This window comes from Mobula hypostoma, chromosome 4, assembly GCF_963921235.1.
Source record: "Mobula hypostoma chromosome 4, sMobHyp1.1, whole genome shotgun sequence".
Classification (NCBI taxonomy): Eukaryota; Metazoa; Chordata; class Chondrichthyes; order Myliobatiformes; family Myliobatidae; genus Mobula; species Mobula hypostoma.
The window spans coordinates 25,247,629-25,267,187 of NC_086100.1; the positions used below are offsets into that span (position 1 = coordinate 25,247,629).

General features: G+C 40.0%; 1 protein-coding gene across 3 annotated transcripts in view; it reads right to left on the bottom strand.

Moving 5' to 3' along the window:
• Positions 1-4,760: 4,760 nt before the first annotated feature.
• Positions 4,761-19,559, bottom strand: part of u2surp (U2 snRNP-associated SURP domain containing) — a 97,834-nt gene continuing 83,035 nt past the window's right edge. For all 3 annotated transcript variants that reach the window (XM_063045410.1, XM_063045407.1, XM_063045409.1), the window contains 7 exons: positions 18,487-18,588; positions 18,153-18,219; positions 17,284-17,464; positions 17,064-17,174; positions 16,030-16,163; positions 9,685-9,849; positions 4,761-5,065 (listed from right to left, as the gene is read on the bottom strand). In XM_063045410.1, the coding sequence (XP_062901480.1) occupies positions 4,927-5,065; positions 9,685-9,849; positions 16,030-16,163; positions 17,064-17,174; positions 17,284-17,464; positions 18,153-18,219; positions 18,487-18,588 (899 nt within the window). In that variant the 3' untranslated portion in view covers positions 4,761-4,926. The remainder of the gene's footprint in view (positions 5,066-9,684; positions 9,850-16,029; positions 16,164-17,063; positions 17,175-17,283; positions 17,465-18,152; positions 18,220-18,486; positions 18,589-19,559) is intronic.

Sequence of the window (19,559 nt, forward strand, 5' to 3'; positions counted from 1 at the left end):
TCTCTAATTTTGAATCTCAACTCAATGACCAGTTGTACCTTTTTGCATAATTACATTGATAAGATGTAGATGTGGGCTGAGAAGTGGGAGATGAAGTTCAACCCGAAGTGTGAGGTGGTACACTTTGGAAGGACAAACTCCAAGGCAGAGTACAAAGTAAATGGCAGGATATTTGGAAGTGTGGAGGAGCAGAGGGATTGGGGGTTCATGTCCACAGATCCCTGAAAGTTGCCTCACAGGTAGATAGAGTAGTTAAGCTTATGGAGTGTTAGCTTTCAAGTCGAGGAATAGAGTTTAAGAGTCGCGGGGTAATGATGCAGCTCTATAAAACTCTGGTTGGGCCAGACTTGGAGTACTGTGTCCAGTTCCGGTCGCCTCACTATAGGAAGGATATGGAAGCATTGGAAAGGGTACAGAGGAGATTCACCAGGATGCTGCCTGGTTTAGAGAGTATGCGTTATGATCAGAGATTAAGGGAGCTAGGGCTTCACTCTCTGGAGAGAAGGATGAGAAGAGACATGATAGAGGTGTACAAGATAATAAGAGGAATAGAGTGGATAGCCAGCGCCTCTTCCCCAGGGCACCACTGCTCAATACAAGAGGACATGGCATTAAGGTAAGGGGTGGGAAGTTCAAGGGGGATATTAGAGGAAGGTTTTTTTTTTAAGAGAGTGGCTGGTGCCTGGAATGCACTGCCTGAGTCAGTGGTGGAGGCAGATACACTAGTGAAATTTAACAGACTACTAGACAGTTATATGGAGGAATTTAAGGTGGGGGGGGGTTATATGGGAGGCAGGGTTTAAGGGTCAGAACAACATTGTGGGCCGAAGGGCCTGTACTGTGCTGTTCTATGAAACTAATGGCATTACAATCACAAGATGTTAAGTGTTCCCCTACACAAACTCCTGTCACCTGCCCTATCACATTCCCTAATAGAAGATCTAGCATCACACTCTTCTCTAGTTGGAACTTCTATGTACTGATTAAGGTATCTTTCTTGAACTCATTTGACAAACTCTTTCCCATCCGGCCCTTTTACAGTATGGGAGTCTCAGTCAAAATGTAGAAAATTAAAATCACCTATCACAACCTTATGTTTCTTGCAACAGTTTATGATGTTTTTACAAATTTGCTCCTCTAATTCCCACTGACTGTTGGGCAGTCTATAACATAACCCCACTAACATGGTCATCCCTTTCTTACCCGTTTTTCTCATAAAGCCTCACTAGATGAGCTGTCTTAACATTTTGCGACTAGTAATGCCACCCTTTAATCTCTCCCATTCTCTCACATCTGAAACCAAACTCCAGAACAGCGAATGCCAGTCCTGCCACCAAGTATCACTAATGGCTATAATGTACTGATCTATGCCCTAATTTCATAAACCTATCCTACAATACTCTCTGCATTGAAATACACGCAGCTCAGAATATTAGTTCCACCATGTTCAACATTTCAATTCCTGACTTTGCATGACCTTCCTATTTCTGTCCTCACTAGCATGTGGCACAGGCAGCAATCGTGATATCAGAACCCTGGAGGTGTTGTCCTTTAACTTAGCACCTAACTCCCTGAATGCTTCAGGCAGATGGGGCTCATTAACCACAGTTAGCAGCTCATCTCAGAGAAAGAAAACTCTCTTCTCAAATCTCCAGTGCCTTGCAGCTAATACCCACTCCTGGGGAAGGCTTCAGGAGTAAACATAGAGAGGAAAATCCGGAGCTGGAGTCCCTGAAGGGGTCCTACATTAAATTCAACACTGACTAGCTTCTCCTGCAACACTGCTGGTGCCAAACTGTATCAGTTTCCGCCATTCCTTTGGATTCATCAGCTGCGTGGGGATGTGAGAGGGGGAGCCTGTGGCACGGGCAACAACTTGCTCTCCATATCATACCACCCTGGCTTGTGTAGACAGCTAGGACACAACATCCATGGTCGATCCAATTAATGGAGGGCTTAACTTCCTGAACTCACTTTGAATGACCTCATTGCCCTTCCTACCCATGTCATTAGTACTGACGTGGACCACTACCTCAGGCTGCTCTCCCTCCACTTAAGAATGCTGTCGATTTGATCTGAGATGTCCCTAACTCTGGCACTCAGGAAGCAACAAACCATCCTGGAATTTCATTCTCATCCACAGAACCTCCTTTCCGTTCTCCTAGCCAATGAATTCCCTGTCACCACAGTTTGTCTCTTCTCCCCCCTTCCCTTCTGAGTTACAGAGCCAAACTAGTGCCAGAGACTTGATTGCCGTGGCTTTCCTCTGCTAGGGCATCTCCCCTCCAACAGTATCCAAAGTAATATACCTTTTGTTGATGGGAATGGCCACAGGAGTACTCTGCACTGGCTGCCTATCCCTTTTCCCCTTCCTGACGGTCTTCCAGTTACGTGTCCTGCACCTTGGATGTATTCATCTCCCCCTTTATCAGCCTTCTGAACGATCTGGAGTTCATCCTGTTCCAGTTCCAACTCCGTAACAGTCTACCAGAAGCTATAGCTGGACGCACCTCTCGCAGTGTAGACATCAGGGACGTTGTAGGTCTCCCTACCTTCCCAGATGAGGAGCATTCCAGTTCTGGCATCCCCTTTGATCTAAATGTGCAATAAGAAATAAATAATAAAGAATGAAAAAAAAATCTACCTATGCCTTATTCTCTCCTTGCCAAAGCTTCAATTCCCCACTCCAACACTGGCCGACTCACACAATGACTGCTCCACTTCTTTTTATTGGCCCTTGCCAAGTCCTAATTATGCACAATCCAATGTCTCTCCAGTACTGTGGCATACAAAATGTGCCAACAGTCCCTGCTTGCTTCTTTTAAGGTCTCTGTCTCTCCAACCAAGAAGCAAACCAGCGTTTCCTCAGGTGCACATATGCCGACTGCCCCCACTCTCTTCTCTTAAATTCTCTCAACCTCCAAGCAACCAGCGTCTCCTCAGGACTCAGGATCATGGTGCTACTATGAACAGACTTTCATATTTAATATACCTAAAGAATTGAAGTTCTATGCAACTACTGTATGTTAGCAAACTTCCTGAGTTAGCCAATATTGTGTGCAGTCAAAATATTGCAATTCAAATGCATAATTCGTTCAATAGAAAAAGAAATGCAACAGTCAATATAATTAACTGCAAATGTTCAGTTAACCGATCTTGGTTGTTGTAGGGCTGCCAATTAGACTTGGGCTATAGATTTACTTGCTACATTTGTGCACCTCCTGGTGGCAAATTGAAAGAAACACATTGAAAAGTCAGGTAACCAAAAACCTAGTATGAACAGATTTTCAAATTTAATATATCTAAAGAATTGCAGTTCGATGTAGTTACTATTTGTCAGCATTGTGTTAGCCAATATTGTATGCAGTTAGAATTCTGTAATTGAGATGCATAATTGGTTTTCTAAAGCCACTAAACAAATTCAAAAGGTTCAGCAACATTTAGATTCTGAGGTCAAGTTTCTCTTATTTACAGAAAGCTAAATTGTCAAGGACTTTGAAACAATACAATTGACTAAACGGCAGCACAATTAAAATCTATTTTATTGCCTGCTTAAGGTATCGTGGGTTTTATATTTGTAATTCACCAGGATTCTCCTTATCAGTGATGTGGAAACGGTAAGGGTTCTCCAAAAGAAGTTGACAATGATGAAGATCTAAACTCAGGGTAAACAAGATAAAAGTTAGAATGTAGATACAATGGATTCATTTCATAAATATCAGGTAGATTTTTGCTGGTTTCACTTAGAACATGAATTCAGCAAGTGTAATCTGCTCAGTCACCTCAATTATAAAAAAACCACTGTGCAAAATATTTTGACAAAAGTTATTGAGCATTTTCATCTGGTCTCTGATGTGCAAAGAAACATTGAATTCAAGGAGCAATTACAAATGTTTACACAGTTCTAATTTATAGAATATAGCAATTTTTGACACATTGTTTAAAAAGTGATTAAAATGTCTAAGAACTTATAAAGTAAAAATAAAAAAATAAATACCCAGCAGTTCTCTCGGCAAGTTAAAAGAAAAACAGTTGAGGTTTTGCATCTGACAGAGTTGTGTATCATCTCTGGTCATGCTGCTTTTCTGGTTCAGATGCCCAGCATTTAGTCTTCAACCTTGACTTTGTGCTTCTTGCCGTTCAGCTCAAATAAACCTTCTGAAACAATGCTAGTGACTGCCTCTGCACAAGATGCTCATCACACTTGACTTTCGTAACCAGAAGTGATCAATGCAAAATGATAATGAGCACATTAACAACCACAGTATTTTAATATACTGGATCTCAAATTCAGAATTTGGAAAGATTGGATTGCTGTACACCATTCCTGTTCCTCAAGCCACTCAAGACTGCTTGAGGTGCTATTTTAAAATGCAGCTTAGAAGAAACAAGGAAAATTTGCCTCAGGCAAAATGCCTCACTTCTGTGCCAACAATGTTTTATGATGTAATGCCCAAAAAAGCTGCATGTTAAGATATCAAAAGTTGAATTGCTCAAACATTATTGCATTTACTTTATTATAAAACAAGAAATATTGTAACTTTCTATACTGATTTTTATTCAACTCTCATTGAAAGTTAAAAATTACAAAAGGATAACACTTCTGCTTCAGGCATCCTCATACACCTCTGCAAATACAATACTGCTACTGCTGGTGGAAGAGACATACAAGGATCCTCATGAGAAATCTAACATAAAGGGGTCCGTCTTTACACAATCTACAAACAGGGAGTTTCGGGACTAATGAAGCCAAAGCACTATAGAAGTCAAGTTCTTTAATATACAAAAAAGCACACAGATTGACGGGAGTTGAATATTCATAATGAATGTATGTGCATTCAAAAGAAAGCCAGGAATGATATTCCTCAGTTTGTTTCAGGCACAGGACAAAACTAAAATTACAGAAAAATGATGATAGACAGTTCACTAGTGTTTGCTCTTCTTGGATTTCTTGTGTGATCGATGCGGAGATCTGGACTGGGATCGAGATTTTTTTGAAGATTTTCTGGGAGTCCTAGAACGAGACCTTTTGGACCTTTTCGGAGTCCTCGAGCCAGATCGTGATCTGTGCAAAATTGTAAAGAAAATCACTTAAGATACATGCAACCAAAAAGTTTAACTGAAGTGGTGAGAAGACCTTAAAAGTACACAGCATCAGTCAGTTGCACAATACAGAAACAAGCATTTGGCCCATTATGTCCGCGTCTACTCTTTTGCCCACCTGTACTAATCCTTTTTGTCTGTACTAGGTTTCTAACTTTCTGCCTATTTAAGTACCTGTCGGAGTGTCTCTTAAATAAAGATTGCATCAGACTTCATCACCTCTTCTACTAGTGACTTTCATATATCAAGCACTGAAGCTTTTTCTTCAAAATTTCTTGCTTTCTGTTTATCCCCCATGTCTTCAATTTTTGATATTCTTATTATAGGACACACATTCTGATTTTCTACCTTATAATGCTCCTATTATGTGTTATATAATTTTGCATACTACTATCAGGTCACAAATAGGCCTCCTGTGCTCCAGGGCAGGCTGTCCAATCTCTCAGTCAAGCTCTACAGCACTGAAAGAGACCCTTTGGCCCATCCAGTCAGTGCGAACCATTAATTTCCCTTGTCCCATTGACCTGCACACACACCATAAACCCTCCATGCCCCTCTCATCCACATATTTATCAAAACTTCTTTTAAATGTTGAAATTGACGCCACATCCATCACTTCTACTGGCAGCTCATTCCACTCTCACCACCCCTCATGTTCCCCTTACACATTTCACCTCTCCACATTATAAAGTCCTTCAGTCACCCGCTCCAGTGCAACACTCTTTCCTATAGTGTGGTGACCTGAATAGCACATTATACTTCAATGTTTTAAGAAGTTTCAACCTACACCCCAACTTTTATATTCTATGCCCTAATCTATGGAGCAAGCCAATCATACTGCGTTGCCACTTTCAGTAAACTATGGACACAAGCTCTGTTCTTCAGCATTTCTTGGTATCCTGCTTTGCCCTACCCCTATTTGACTTCACAAACTGCGTTGAGATTAAATGGATGCTAAAATGCTACAAACGAGATAAATTACATTGAACCAATTAGTGGCACAAAATGACGTACATCAGCTTAAAACTTTGCATTTGCAGAGATCTTTAATGCAAATCAATATATCTAGAAAAATCAAAGGAAGGTGTTCACAAGAAAAAAAGTGGTTATGTGATTACATAGCTGAAGAGTGATTCAAAAAAATTCAATGCATTAAGTGCAATAATAGTTGAAAGTTATTATTTAAGTGAAAATTAAATCTGTGTTCAAACTTAATAAGTGAACCACACACCACAAAGAATACACTTCAAAAAAAACTTAAGTTTTTTCACAATGCTTAAATCTTATTTCACACCTTATGCACAGGCATAGCAAATTATCCAATGCAGTAAATAGAAAGGCCATTAAAAAAATCATATGTTCAATGCATGCTCTGTATTACAGTGGACATGTCATACAATGGCATTAAATTGGAATTGCAAAATCGCCACCAACTCTGCTGATAGCATGCACATAAACAGAGTCAGATGGATGATGGGAGAATCAATTCACACCCATCTCAAAAGTTCACAGGATATCAGAATGGAATAAACAGTTTTGGGCAGGGAAAGAGAACGAAGAGAGAAAAGGGCATAGGAATAGTACTAACTGTGCATTGGCAAAAGAAACTGCTTGAATCTTATGGAACTATCTTAACTACAGGAAATGAGTTTGAGGGGTATTGAGAGGATTTTTGAGGATGTAAAACTGAGGATCTTTTTAATAATAATTATTATTATTCTACACAAAAAGAAAACAAGTTGGTGACTGACATGAATTTAAAGTCACGTGACCCTGCAAATTAGAAACTTCCTTGAACACAAAGTAGCAGAAAGCATTCACTTGGTGGGATACCAGATTCATCACTATTTGGATAATAAAATGGAGTTTGAAAAACCAAGTTGTAATAATGTTAACTATCAAAACTAGATGGTCAACATGTATCTCACTGAAACTATTGAATATTGAAAGGCCTAGAGTGGGCATGGAGAGAATGTTTCCAAAAGTTAGGGGAGTCTAGGGCTGGAGGAGACACAGCTTCAGAATTGAAGGATGTCCCTTTAGAAAAGAGATGGAGAGATTTCTTTAGCCAAAGGGCGGTGAATCTGTGGAATTCATTGCCACAAGACGACTGTGTGGAGGCCAAGTCATTGGATACATTTAAAGTGGAGGTTGATAGGTTCCTGGCTAGTAAGAGTGCAAAAGGTTATGGGGAAAAGGCTAGAGAATGGTGTTGAAAGGGATAATGAATCAGCTATGATAGAATGGCCGAGCAGATTCAATGGCCTAATTCTGCTCCTATGGCTTGTGGTCAAATGACCTGGTAAGCAACTCAGATGCTTAGCGATATGTGAAAACAGAACTAAACAGAGAACTAAACTACTTATCCTTGTAAGTGGAACAAGTGCTACACATGCCCTTACACTTCCTCCCTTACCACCATTCAGGGCCCCAGACAGTCCTTCCAGGTGAGGCGACACTTCACCTGTGAGTCAGCTGGGGTGATATACTGCGTCCGGTGCTCCCGATGTGGCCTTCTATATATATTGGCAAGACCCGACGCAGGCTGGGGGATCGTTTTGCTGAACAGCTACGCTCTGTCCACCAGAGAAAGCAGGATCTCCCAGTGGCCACACATTTCAATTCCACATCCCATTCCCATTCTGACATGTCTATCCACGGCCTCCTCTACTGTAAAGATGAAGCCACACTCAGGTTGGAGGAACAACACCTTATATTCCGTCTGGGTAGCCTCCAACCTGATGGCATGAACATTGACTTCTCTAACTACCGCTAATGCCCCACCTCCCCCTCGTATCCCATACGTTAATTATATACACACATTCTTTCTCTCACTCTCCTTTTTCTCCCTCTGTCCCTCTGACTATACCCCTTGCCCATCCTCTGGGCCTTCCCCCCCTCCCCTTTTTTCTTCTCCCTGGGCCTCCTGTCCCATGATCCTCTCATATCCCTTTTGTCAATCACCTGTCCAGCTCTTGGCTCCATCCCTCCCCCTCCTGTCTTCTCCTATCATTTTGGATCTCCCCCTCCCACTCTTAAATCTCTCACTAGCTCTTTCTTCAGTTAGTCCTGACGAAGGGTCTCTGCCTGAAACGTCGACTGTACCTCTTCCTATAGATGCTGCCTGGCCTGCTGCGTTCACCAGCAACTTAGATGTGTGTTGCTTAACTAAACAACCTGGCTTTGAGCCAAGCATCAAATTCAGAAACAGCCAATTTGCTTCCTGCCCAGTCACTCTGCAAAGCCTTCCTCACAACACACACAAAATGCTAGAGGAACTCAGCAGGCCAGGCAGCATCTATGGATAAAAATACATAAGGATTTTAGTCTGAAACGTCAACTGTACTTTTTTCCATAGATGCTGCCTAGCCTGCTGAGTTCCTCCAGCATTTTGTATGTGTTGCTCACAAATACGAGGACTGGTTTCAAACTAGTCCAGCAACAGCCCAAAAAATAATGCTCACAGAATTGGCCCTTGCCCTTCATCATAACCCCTGGGTATTTACTGGCCACTGACAGAAGAGACACAGAAGAGGTGGCAGCACAGTGGTGTTCAGCAGGACAGAGTAGCACATATTCAGGCAAGTAACATTCACACTTCAAAAGTACCAGTTAATGACCATCTCCAATGAGAGAGAATCTCATCAGCTACTCTCGACTTTCAATTGTCCCAATATCAATTACCTGGGGGAGTTTGGGGGGGGGTGAAGAAGGGGGGCAGTGCCATCACTGACCAGAAACTCAAGTGTCCAAACATAAATACCATAGCTTTTAGAGAAGGTCAGAGGCTGGAAGCGTTGCAGCAAGTAACCCACCTCCTGTCATCCAAAAAGCTTTTCGTGACCAACAAATCGCACCAGGAGCCTGATGGAATACTCTCTGCTTGAGTTCAAAATAAATTTATCAAAGTACAGTCCACAAACTTGACTGGATGAGTTCAGCATTAACACAATCCAGGACAGAGCAGTCTACTTGACTGCACCTCATCCAGTCACTCATTTCTTCCAGTACCAATGCACAGTGGCTGTAATGGGTACCATTTACCAATACACAATTATTGGACCAAAATATTACAAAAGAAATTCTCAAACCTTCAATCTCTAACACCAAGGGCAGTAGGCACACAATGTGAACATACATCAGTGGCCTTTTATCGTCACTAGACCAAAATTCCAAACTCTACCAAACAAAGCTGAAGTACCACCTTCACCACCAAACTTTACAGTTCAGTATCTCATCATGATCTTAATGGCTTCAACTCATGGTTAATAAATACTGGCCCTGAAAGCAACACCCAGATATAGTAAAAGGATTAATCAAAAGAGGAATAAACGGAGTGACAGAGAGAGTGAAAGAAGGAACATGTGTGGATTGTAAGGAAGGAAGCGACGTGCATGACAGAACGTTTTTCTCTTGATTTATTTTCACTTGTCAATTTAATGTACAACTGCAGTTCAGAATTTTAAGGGGCTCCTTATACTTGACATACTGGAGTATCAAAAGCAAAGTAAGAATTAATTTCTAATTTCCAATGCTCAGCACACAAATGAAAACAAAAATACAATGCAAACTCAGACATACCTTTTGGACTTCTTATTTGTATCTCTAGATGTGTCTTTATGCACCGATCGAGTGTGTGGACTGTCTTTGGTACGCGACCTATCCGACCGTTCTGAACGTGGTGACGGTGATTTCACACGCCTCGCCACACGAGTTGGACTGACTGACGCACTGTGTTTCCTTTTCCTGAAACATATTGAGCAATTTTAACTCTTTGTGCTATTATAATTTTTCAAACAGCAAGTAATAGTGCACAGATAGTAGGAATGAGGAAAAAGTAAAGTGTGCCACTTCAGATAACCTTTCGAGCCACAGGATGGTCTAATGTAGAAATAGAACTCAAAATGCAATTAATGCAAGCAACCCACATTTCCACTGGTAAATGTTTTGAATATCTATCATACACATCCTTGTACATGGCTATTCAACACAAGACTCTTATTTTATCATTTAGAACAGTAGAAAACTTCAGCTCCCATACCTGCTCCACTACAATACAGAATTATTGCTAACCTTTTAACTGAACATTATCCAACAACTCCAATAGAAAACTTCCTCCTCACCTCCATAGCCTTCAAAGATTCTTTACTCAATGGTGAAGAAATTTCTTTTCATTTGTCTTAAATGGCCGAATTATTTTGAGACTGACTCCTGGTTCTAAATACTCCATTATCAACTTGCTGAAGATGTCAAGCCTCATACAAAGTTAGGAATTAAAAGGTTGAGCATGGTGTGACAAAATCAGAAAAGGGTGAATACAGGACTGAAGGTGGTGTATCTAAATGTGTGTAATGAATGGAATGAGATAGATAAACTTGCAACAGTTGCAGATTGGCTGGTATGATGATGTAGGCATCACATCACAGAATCATGGCTGAAAGAAGATTATAGCTGGGAGCTTAATATCCAAGGATACACATTGCATTGAAAGGACAGGCACAAAAGCAGAGGGGATGACATTGCTCTGTTGTTAAGAAATGAAATCAAATCATTAGAAAGAGGTGACAAAGGAAGGTGTTGAATCATTGTGGATAGAGATAAGGAACTGCAAAGATAAAAATACCCTGATGGGAGTTGTATACAGACCTCCAGACAATAGTAAGGATGTTGCCTACAAATTACAACAGGAAATATGCCGAAAAGGCAATGTTACAATAGCCATAGGGGACTTCAATATGCAGGTAGACTGGGAGAAGTTGGTGCTGGATTCCAGGAGGGGAATTTCTAGAGTGCCTATGAGATGGCCTTTTAGAGCAGCTCATGGTTGAGCCTAGCAGCGAATCAGCTATTCTGAATTAGGTGTTGTGCAATGACCCAGAATTGGTGAGCGAGTTTAATGTAAAAGAACCCTTAGGAGTAGGTGATCATAATATGACTGAATTCACCGTAAAATTTGAGAAGCTGAAGCCAGATGTATCAGTATTACAGTGGAGTAAAGGGAATTAGAGGCACGAGAAAGGAGTTGGCCAGAATTGATTGGAAAAGAACACTGACAGAGATAATAGCAGAGCAGCAATGGCTGGAATTTCTGGAAGCAATTCAAAAGGCACAGGATATATATATCTCAAAGAGGAAGAGGTATTCTAAAGGAAAGATGACACAACCATGGCTAAGAAGTCAAAGCCAACCGAAAAGCCAAAGAATGGCTATATAATAGAGCAAAGTTTGCTGTGAAGTTAGAGGATTGGGAAGCTTTTAAAAACCAACAAAATGCAAGTAAAAAAGTCATTAAGGTAAAGATGGAATACGAAAGTAAGCTAGCCAATTATATTAAAGAGGATGCCAAAAGTTTCTTCGGATACACAAAAATGTAAGAGAGAGGCAAGAGTGGATTTTGGACCGCTGGAAAATGATGCTGGAGAAGTAGTAATGGGAGACAATGAAATAGTGGATAAATAAGTAGACAATGAACAAGTATTTTGCATCAGTCCTCACTGTGGAAGACACGAGCACTATGGTGGAAGTTCCAGGTGTCAGGGGGCATGAAGTGTGTGAAGTTGCCATAACTAGAAAGAAGGTTGCTGGAAGATCTGAAGGTAGATAAGTCACCTGGACCAGATAGTGTACAACCCAGAGTTCTCAAAGAGGTAGCTGAAGCGATCGTGGAGACATTAGCAATGATCTTTCAAGAATCACTAGATTATGGAATGTTTCCAGAAGACAAGAAAATTGCAATTGTCACTCCACTCTTCAAGAAGGGAAAGAGGCAAAAGAAACGATAGGCCAGTTTGTCTGACCTGTGATTGGAAATGTGTTGGGAGTCGATTATTAAGGATGAAGTGTCAGGCTACCTGGTGGCACTTGAGAAAATAGGCTGTAGTCAGCATGGTTTCCTCAGGGGAAAATCTTGCCTGACAAATCTGTTGGAATTCTTTGAATATATAACAAGGTGCCACACACAAGGCTGCTTAACAACCCATGGTATTACAGGAAAAATTCTAATATGGAAAGCAGTAGCTGATTGGCAGGAGGCAGAGTGGGAATAAAGAGTGCCTTTTCTGACTGGTTGCTGGTGACTAGTGGTGTTCCAAACTGGGGTCTGTGGTGGGACAGATTCTTCTTACATTATACGTCAATGATTTGAATGATGGAATTGATGGCTTTGTTGCAAAATCTGCATACGATATGAAGACAGGTGGAGGGGCAGGTAGTTTTTTGGAAGTAGAAGCTACAGAAGGATTTAGACAGATTAAGAGAATGGACAAAGAAATGGTAGATGGAATACAGTGTTGGGAAGTGTATGGTTATGCACTTTGACAGAAGAAATGAAAGGGTTGACTATTTTCTAAACGGAGAGAAAATACAAAAAAACTGAGACACAGAGGGACCTGAGAGTCCTTGTGTAGATTCGCTAAAGGTTAATTTGCAGGTTGAGCCTGTGGCGAGGAAGGCAATTGCAATGTTAGCATTCATTTCAAGAGGACTAGAATATAAAAGCAGGGATGTAATGCTGAAATTTTATAAAGCACTGGTGAGGTCTCAGAGTATTGTGCTCAGGTTTAGGCATCTTATCTTAGAAATGGTGTGCTGAAACCGCAGAGGGTTCAAAGGAGGTGCACAAAAATGATTCTAGGATTGAATCGCTTCACATGAAGAGCATGTGATGGCACTGGGCCTTTATTCACGAGAATTCAAAAGAATGAGGGGTGACTTCATTGAAACCAATTGAATGGTGAAAGGTCTTGACAGAAAAGAGAGGTGTCCTTTTAGAATGGAGATGAGGAGGATTTTCTTTAGCCAGAGGATGGTGAATCTTTGGAATTCTTTACCACAGGCAGCGGTGAAGGCCAAATCTTTATATATATTTAAGGCACAGGATGATAGATTTTTGATTGGTCAGGGCATGAAGGGATACGGGGAGAAGACAAGAGATTGGGGCTGAGAGGAAAATTGGATCAACCAGGATAAAATGGCAGAGCAGATTCAATGGGCCAAAAGGCCTAAGTCTGCTCCTATACCTTATGGTCTTATACAAATTTTCTATATCTCAATGCAAACACAACTCCGTTTTCATAAGTCCAGTAGCAATAGGCCCTGTGAGCTTAAACTCGGAAAAACATGCCCCTTCAGCCTTGGAATCAACCTTGTGAACCTTTGCTGTTCTCCCTCTACTGGAGGTACATCTTAGTTAAGGAGAGCACATCATAGACAATATTAGCAATAAAGGCCAATGTACTTGTAGCTACTTTATTTCCTTTTCTATCTGCTTATTATCTTCTGTTGATTGATGTACAAGGATACCCAGGTTCCTGAACACCAACATCTTTCATTACCTTACAATTATAGTCTACTTTTTAAAACCACCAATGTAGCTGTTTCATTTTTTTTAAACATAATTTTCAACTGCCATCATCTATTTACAAAATCCATATCCTGCTGATGCCTCTCTGCACTTTGACAGCTCACTCTACAATTCTTTCCCCGGTCTTAACCATATGAGACCCACATTAACATTACTGGGATCTTTTCCTTTGTTTACACATCAATGGAAGGTTTTGTAGGGTTTTATTTCTCACTAATTTACTCTGGGTTTTCTGTTTTCTCCTTCCTTTCTTGGTCCTCTTCTGTTTAATTCTGAAACTTTGCTAATTCCTAGATTTATTGTTTTTTTATGGCAACATTATAAGGATTTCCCATTGATTTTCAATCACTTATAATTTCTCTTAATGGATAGGACTGGATTGTCTTGATTGGTCTTTTTGCCTTAAGAGAGGAAGACACACATATTTCATGTTAAACTTGTAAATTGAATCAAGCAATCTATTTTTTTAAAACTGCCCCTTTAAGAGCTTTCCTATGGTCACCCTCACTGCACTATACAATTCCAATGCAGTTCAAATCATCTTCTAGGTATGGCTAACCTCAGCAGGCAACATGACCTTCACACACTTAATGAACTACACAGCAAAGTACATTTTAAAACCTATTAGTTCTATTCCTAGGTTAAACAGATTGCAATTCAGTGTACAAGTACATGAAGATATTCGATATATATCCAGTTAGCACCTAAGAAGAGGAATTAATAAATACAAGGCTTCTGAATTTTCTACAATTGTTGATTTTTTATTGCTAGGATAGTGAGACATCACTTCTGTGACAGTGGCATTTCTTCTACAACTGGGCACTCTTAGCTCTTCTGGGCATATCAGTATCTATTATATATGTACAGTACATTTCACATTCTATAAAAATATTTGGAGAGATGTACTCATTTGTTTGTCTTCACATAGAAAGAGCAGTGCCGAATTTCCAGTTACCCCAATAAAATCAGATGGTTGCAGTTTGAAAATAAGAAAATTTAACAATCACTCTCCTCCAGCAGCTACATATTTTAACTGTATCACTCTTTTCAGAATCAAGGTTCAATATCACTGGCATGCGTCTTGAAATCTGCTGTTCTGAGGCAGCAGTACATTAAATATAAAAAATCAATTAAATAAGTTGTGCAAAAAGTGAGCAAGAAAAAAAAAATGATGTATTGTATATGGGTTCAATATCCATTCAGAAATGGCAGAGGGAAAGAAGCTGTTTGCAAAATGTTGAGTGTGTGTCTTCAGGCTCCTGTACCACCACTTTGATGGAAGCAATGAGAAGAGAGCATTTCAGATGGTGATGAAACTTCCTCTTCCTGAAGTTCACAATCAATTCCTTGGTCTTACTGATATTGAATGCAAGGTAGCTGTGGAGACACCACACAACCAGCTGATCTATCTCACCATCTGAAATTCTGCCAGCAGTAGTTGTGTCATCAGCAAATTTATAGATGGTGCTTGAGCATACCTGGCCACACAGTTGTGGGTGTAGAAAGAGTGGAGTAGTGTGCTAAGCACGCATCCTTGAATTTTGATTGTCAGCGAGGAGCTATCATCTCCAATCTGCACTGACTGTGGTGTCCCGGTAAGGAAGTCAAGGATCCCGTTGCAGAGTGAGGTACAAAGGCCCAGGTTTTCAAGTTTATTAATTAGTAATGAGGGCATGATGGTGTTGAATGCTGAGCTCTATCAATAAACAGCAGCCTGACATAGGTATTACTATTGCCAATGTGATCCAAGTCCAAGTGGAAAGCCAATCAGATTGCATCCATTGTAGACATATAGTGGCAATAGGCAAATTGCAGCAGGCTGAGATCACTGCTGAGGCAAGAGTTGATTCTGGCATGACCAACCTCTCAAAGCACTTTGTCACAGTGGATGCGAGTACAACTGGGGGATTGTTGTTGGGCAGCTCACCCTGCTCTTCTTGGGTACTGGTGCGATTGCTGCTCTTTTGAAGCAGGTGGGAACCTCACGACTGCTGCAGCGAGATTCCTTGAACACTCCTGCCAGTTAGTTTGTACAGTTTGTCAGTGCCCTACCAGGAACATTTATCAGGGCCTAACATCTTGGACGGTTCACCCTCATGAAAGATGTTATGACAGCAGCCTCTAAATCAGAGATCACAAGGTCATTCACCCTTTCAAAGCGCGTATAAAAGGCATTAAGGTCATCTGTGAGTGAAGCATTACAGCATGAATTCAAGTGGAATAATTAAGTGTCATTTCACAGATATGAAATTTAAGCCTACTGCCATTAAACTGTTAATTAGACTTCTTTGTTTGAATATACCATGAAGCTATAATAACACAGGCAGTAACTAACCAGATTTAAACACAAAGCTTAGTATTTTGTAGCTTTCTTCAATTGCAGCATGAATATTTTAGCATTCCAACACCATAATCAAAGTCTTATAAATACAAAAAGCCCTGAAAAGGTTAAAAAGTTAGTGGCCCAATACGGTTCATGTTCCAAAAAGAAAATGAAAAGCAAATTTAAAAGGTTTGATTTCAAGACAAGCATATGTATTGAAACTACCAGTTAGGAAAAATACCTCTCTTTGCCTGAAGGTGAGGAGGAACTCTCTTTTTCTTTCCTATCTTTTACGCGAAACTCTGATTTAATCACATCTTTCTCCTTGTCCTTTTTGTCACGCTCTCTTTCTCTTTCCAGTTCTTTCTCCTTCTCCTAAATGCAACACAAAATATTGAAGTTCAGGTCACACTATTAGACGAAGTACCATGGCACCAATTAAAATAAAACTCAAACACCACTAAACCAAGGGTTAAAGTAATCAGCTGACACGAAGCATTTATTGCTGAGGCAATAGAACACAAGGGGAATAAATACCTTTACAATGTAGCACAGTCAATTGTATTTTAAATAATTTGTACAGTACTGTGCAAAGGTCTTAGGCACCCTATGTGCCCAAGACTTTTGCACAATACTGTTAATTGTCAACATAGAGCAGAGAACGAGTTTGTAAATAGGGTTGGGGCAAAGGATTTGGGAATGGCAAAGGTGGAGTGCTGCAGGAGGGGTGTGGGACAGGTGGCAGAGAAGGATGCCATGGGCGGGGGGGGGGGGTTGAGGAGGCATAGGTACAGACACACCTAGCCCTGAGACACCAGGCAAGGTCATATGTTGCCAAACAATTGATTTACTGATTACGATACGTTTTCAATGGTGCTCCCTCTCCCTTCCCCTTTTCCTCCCAAACATGATTCCCCCTCTCCCTGCCCCCTTCTCACTCTTAGTCCACAGGAGACCCATATCAGAATCAGGTTCATCATCACTCTCAAAAAATCATGAAATTTGTTCTTTTTTGCAGTAGTACAGTGGAATCTATAAAATTACTTCAGTACTATGCAAAAGTCTCATGCACCCTAACTATATAAATGTGCCTAAGACTTTTGAACAGTACTGTATATGCTAAAAGCAAAATCCATTATAAAATTCAAGAGCACCAGCAAACTGGTAACCCCACCTTAATTTAAAATTACACTCTGTATCTTGAAAGATTCTGAGCTGAACAAATGAAACTCAATCAGCTTACTTTTAAAAATAATTAGAATATGTTGCACCTACCCGCTGAAGGAGTTTGTCTCGATAATGTTCCACTTGCTCCTGCATGGTCTGACCTGCCTTTTTAGGCCTTTTCCCAGATTCTAGTTCATCCTGGAACTTCATTACCTTAAGCTGAAAAAGTCAATGTTTATTTTCAATATCACTTATTTTTTTTATATAAAATCAACACTCAAAAATTATTTTGCCAAAAAGGTCATCGCAGCACAAGAAACGTCTGTACCTCTATTTCTCGAAGTTTTGCCCGCTTCTCTTCAGACATTTCTGAATATTTAAGAATAGGTTTGGGTTCTGAAGTTTCTTCTTTTGCTGGGTTAGTATAGTAAAGCAACTCTTCTGATCTAGAGATTTGATCGTCAACATCATCATCGTCTTCATCATCACTTTCCTTTAATGTACTGTCCCTGTTAATAAGAAAACAATTTCCCAATGCAGGAAAAGTAAAAAGTCAATAATGTGGTCTAAACTGCAAGAGCATCAGGAATCAATCATTTACAAATTACTGCTCCTTACACAATTTAATTAGAAGTTAATTTTATATTTAAACAAGTTTTCACTTTGACGCTCAGTATAAACCTAGACTTTTATCAGTCACTGCCTGACAAAGGAGGAAAATCCACTACCAGATCCAGGATAATTTTCATATCCTTATTGTAGATGCTCATTGTCACTCGCAATGTGAACTCAACAGCCACCTTCGAATGCACAGCAGAAGTGCACTATCTAACCAGATTGTTGGACACAACAACCAATCACACTTTATATTGAGATGACAAGCTACAGAAGTCTCGTGTTGCAGGTTTAGATTACCACACAAATTCACCTTATTATCATCAAACTAGAAATGCATCCAACTCAAAATAAGATAAGCATTAAAGCACTTTGTGTGCAAATTTCCTTAGATTTAATTGAGTGGTCTTGGGAAAATCATTAATATCTGCTGCATAGCTGCAACACATGCAGCACAATACCCAATTTGTTCCACTAATGAGGAGCTCAATGAATCATTCAGGACTTGTATCCTAATGTTTGAAATTAAATGCCATTCTTCTTGTGTATCCTTGATTATATTAAGTCAAAACTGCAACATACACTGGTTGTTCATCTTCCTCTGATTCAGTTGGTTGGTCAAAGAGTTCCCACTTTGAAGTTGTGACAGCTGTAAAAAACAAAGTATGTTTTATTATTAAATATAAACTACCAATACATTTATTTTTCAGTGTTGGAATTTAATACCAGCACATCTGCCCAATCTATTTGACAAGCAGCAGCAAATTCAGTTACCATCAACAGCTAGTTTATTATTCTTAATAAACTATGTCCATAATAAAATCAAAACCAACAGAAACTCAAAATCATAAACCATTAAATTTAAGAATGTTTTTGTGTAAAATTAAAAAAAAGTTAAAATTCATTTGAAACTTACCCTGAGATTCTAATTCTGCCTCATCAACTGCTTCCCACTTTGATGGAGCAACTTTAAAAACTGACTGAAACTTCTTGGTGTTGGTGTCTTCAATGCCATCAACTGACAAAAGAAAATTCATTAAGCATCAAATCATTGTCAGATGCAACTTTCTACATCAATGATTTCTGACGTAAAGCAAATGGACCTTTCAGCTCTTGGAGAGACATTAGCATGTAACAAGTTAATTGTACGACAGGTTAATGGTAAACAGAGACTGGATCCAAGCATTTCCCAACCTCTTCCAATTCAGTCAATGCAAGCAGAGTTCTTTGCTGACTTACCTTGGAGAATTAGATGATAATCTCTCAATTCAGAAATGAGATGAAAATTAAGAAAAGCCAGCATTGCCAAGCCTTTAAAGTACACTGCATAATTATGTAAACAGATTTGTTCTTAAATGAGTAACTCTTGCACCCATAGGCTCTAAGAATTGAGGACAACAGCAGACATATAGTTACACCAACGCCTCCTAGTCTCACAGCATTCTGACATGCACTTTCTTTATTGCTGTAAACACTGGAATTCCCTACTAAGCAATGTTGTGAGAATACTTAAGTCAAAAGTAGACAGAGCAAATTAAGGATACCCAATAAAAGTCTGGTAATTACAAATCTATGAACCTAATATCAGTGGTAGCAACTTTATAAACAGTAGTCAAATCTCAGCTGGAGTACTGTGTACAGTTCTGGCCACCACACTATTGGGGGGGATATGATAGTATAGAAAAGATTCATCAGAATGTTACTGGGGATGGAGTGTTTTAGTTATTAGGAGAGACATGAGAGGTTAAGGTCTGTTTTCTCTCCAGTGGAGGAGCTAAAGAGGAAACATGATTTATGTATGCAAAATTATGAGTGATATAGATAGAGGAGAGACTGTAGGAAACTTTTCCCCACATAAGAGGCAGCTAAAAATAGAGGAACACACATCAAAGTTGCTGGTGAACGCAGCAGGTCAGGCAGCATCTCTAGGAAGAGGTACAGTCGACGTTTCAGGCCAGGTCCTGACGGAGGGTCCCGGCCTGAAACGTC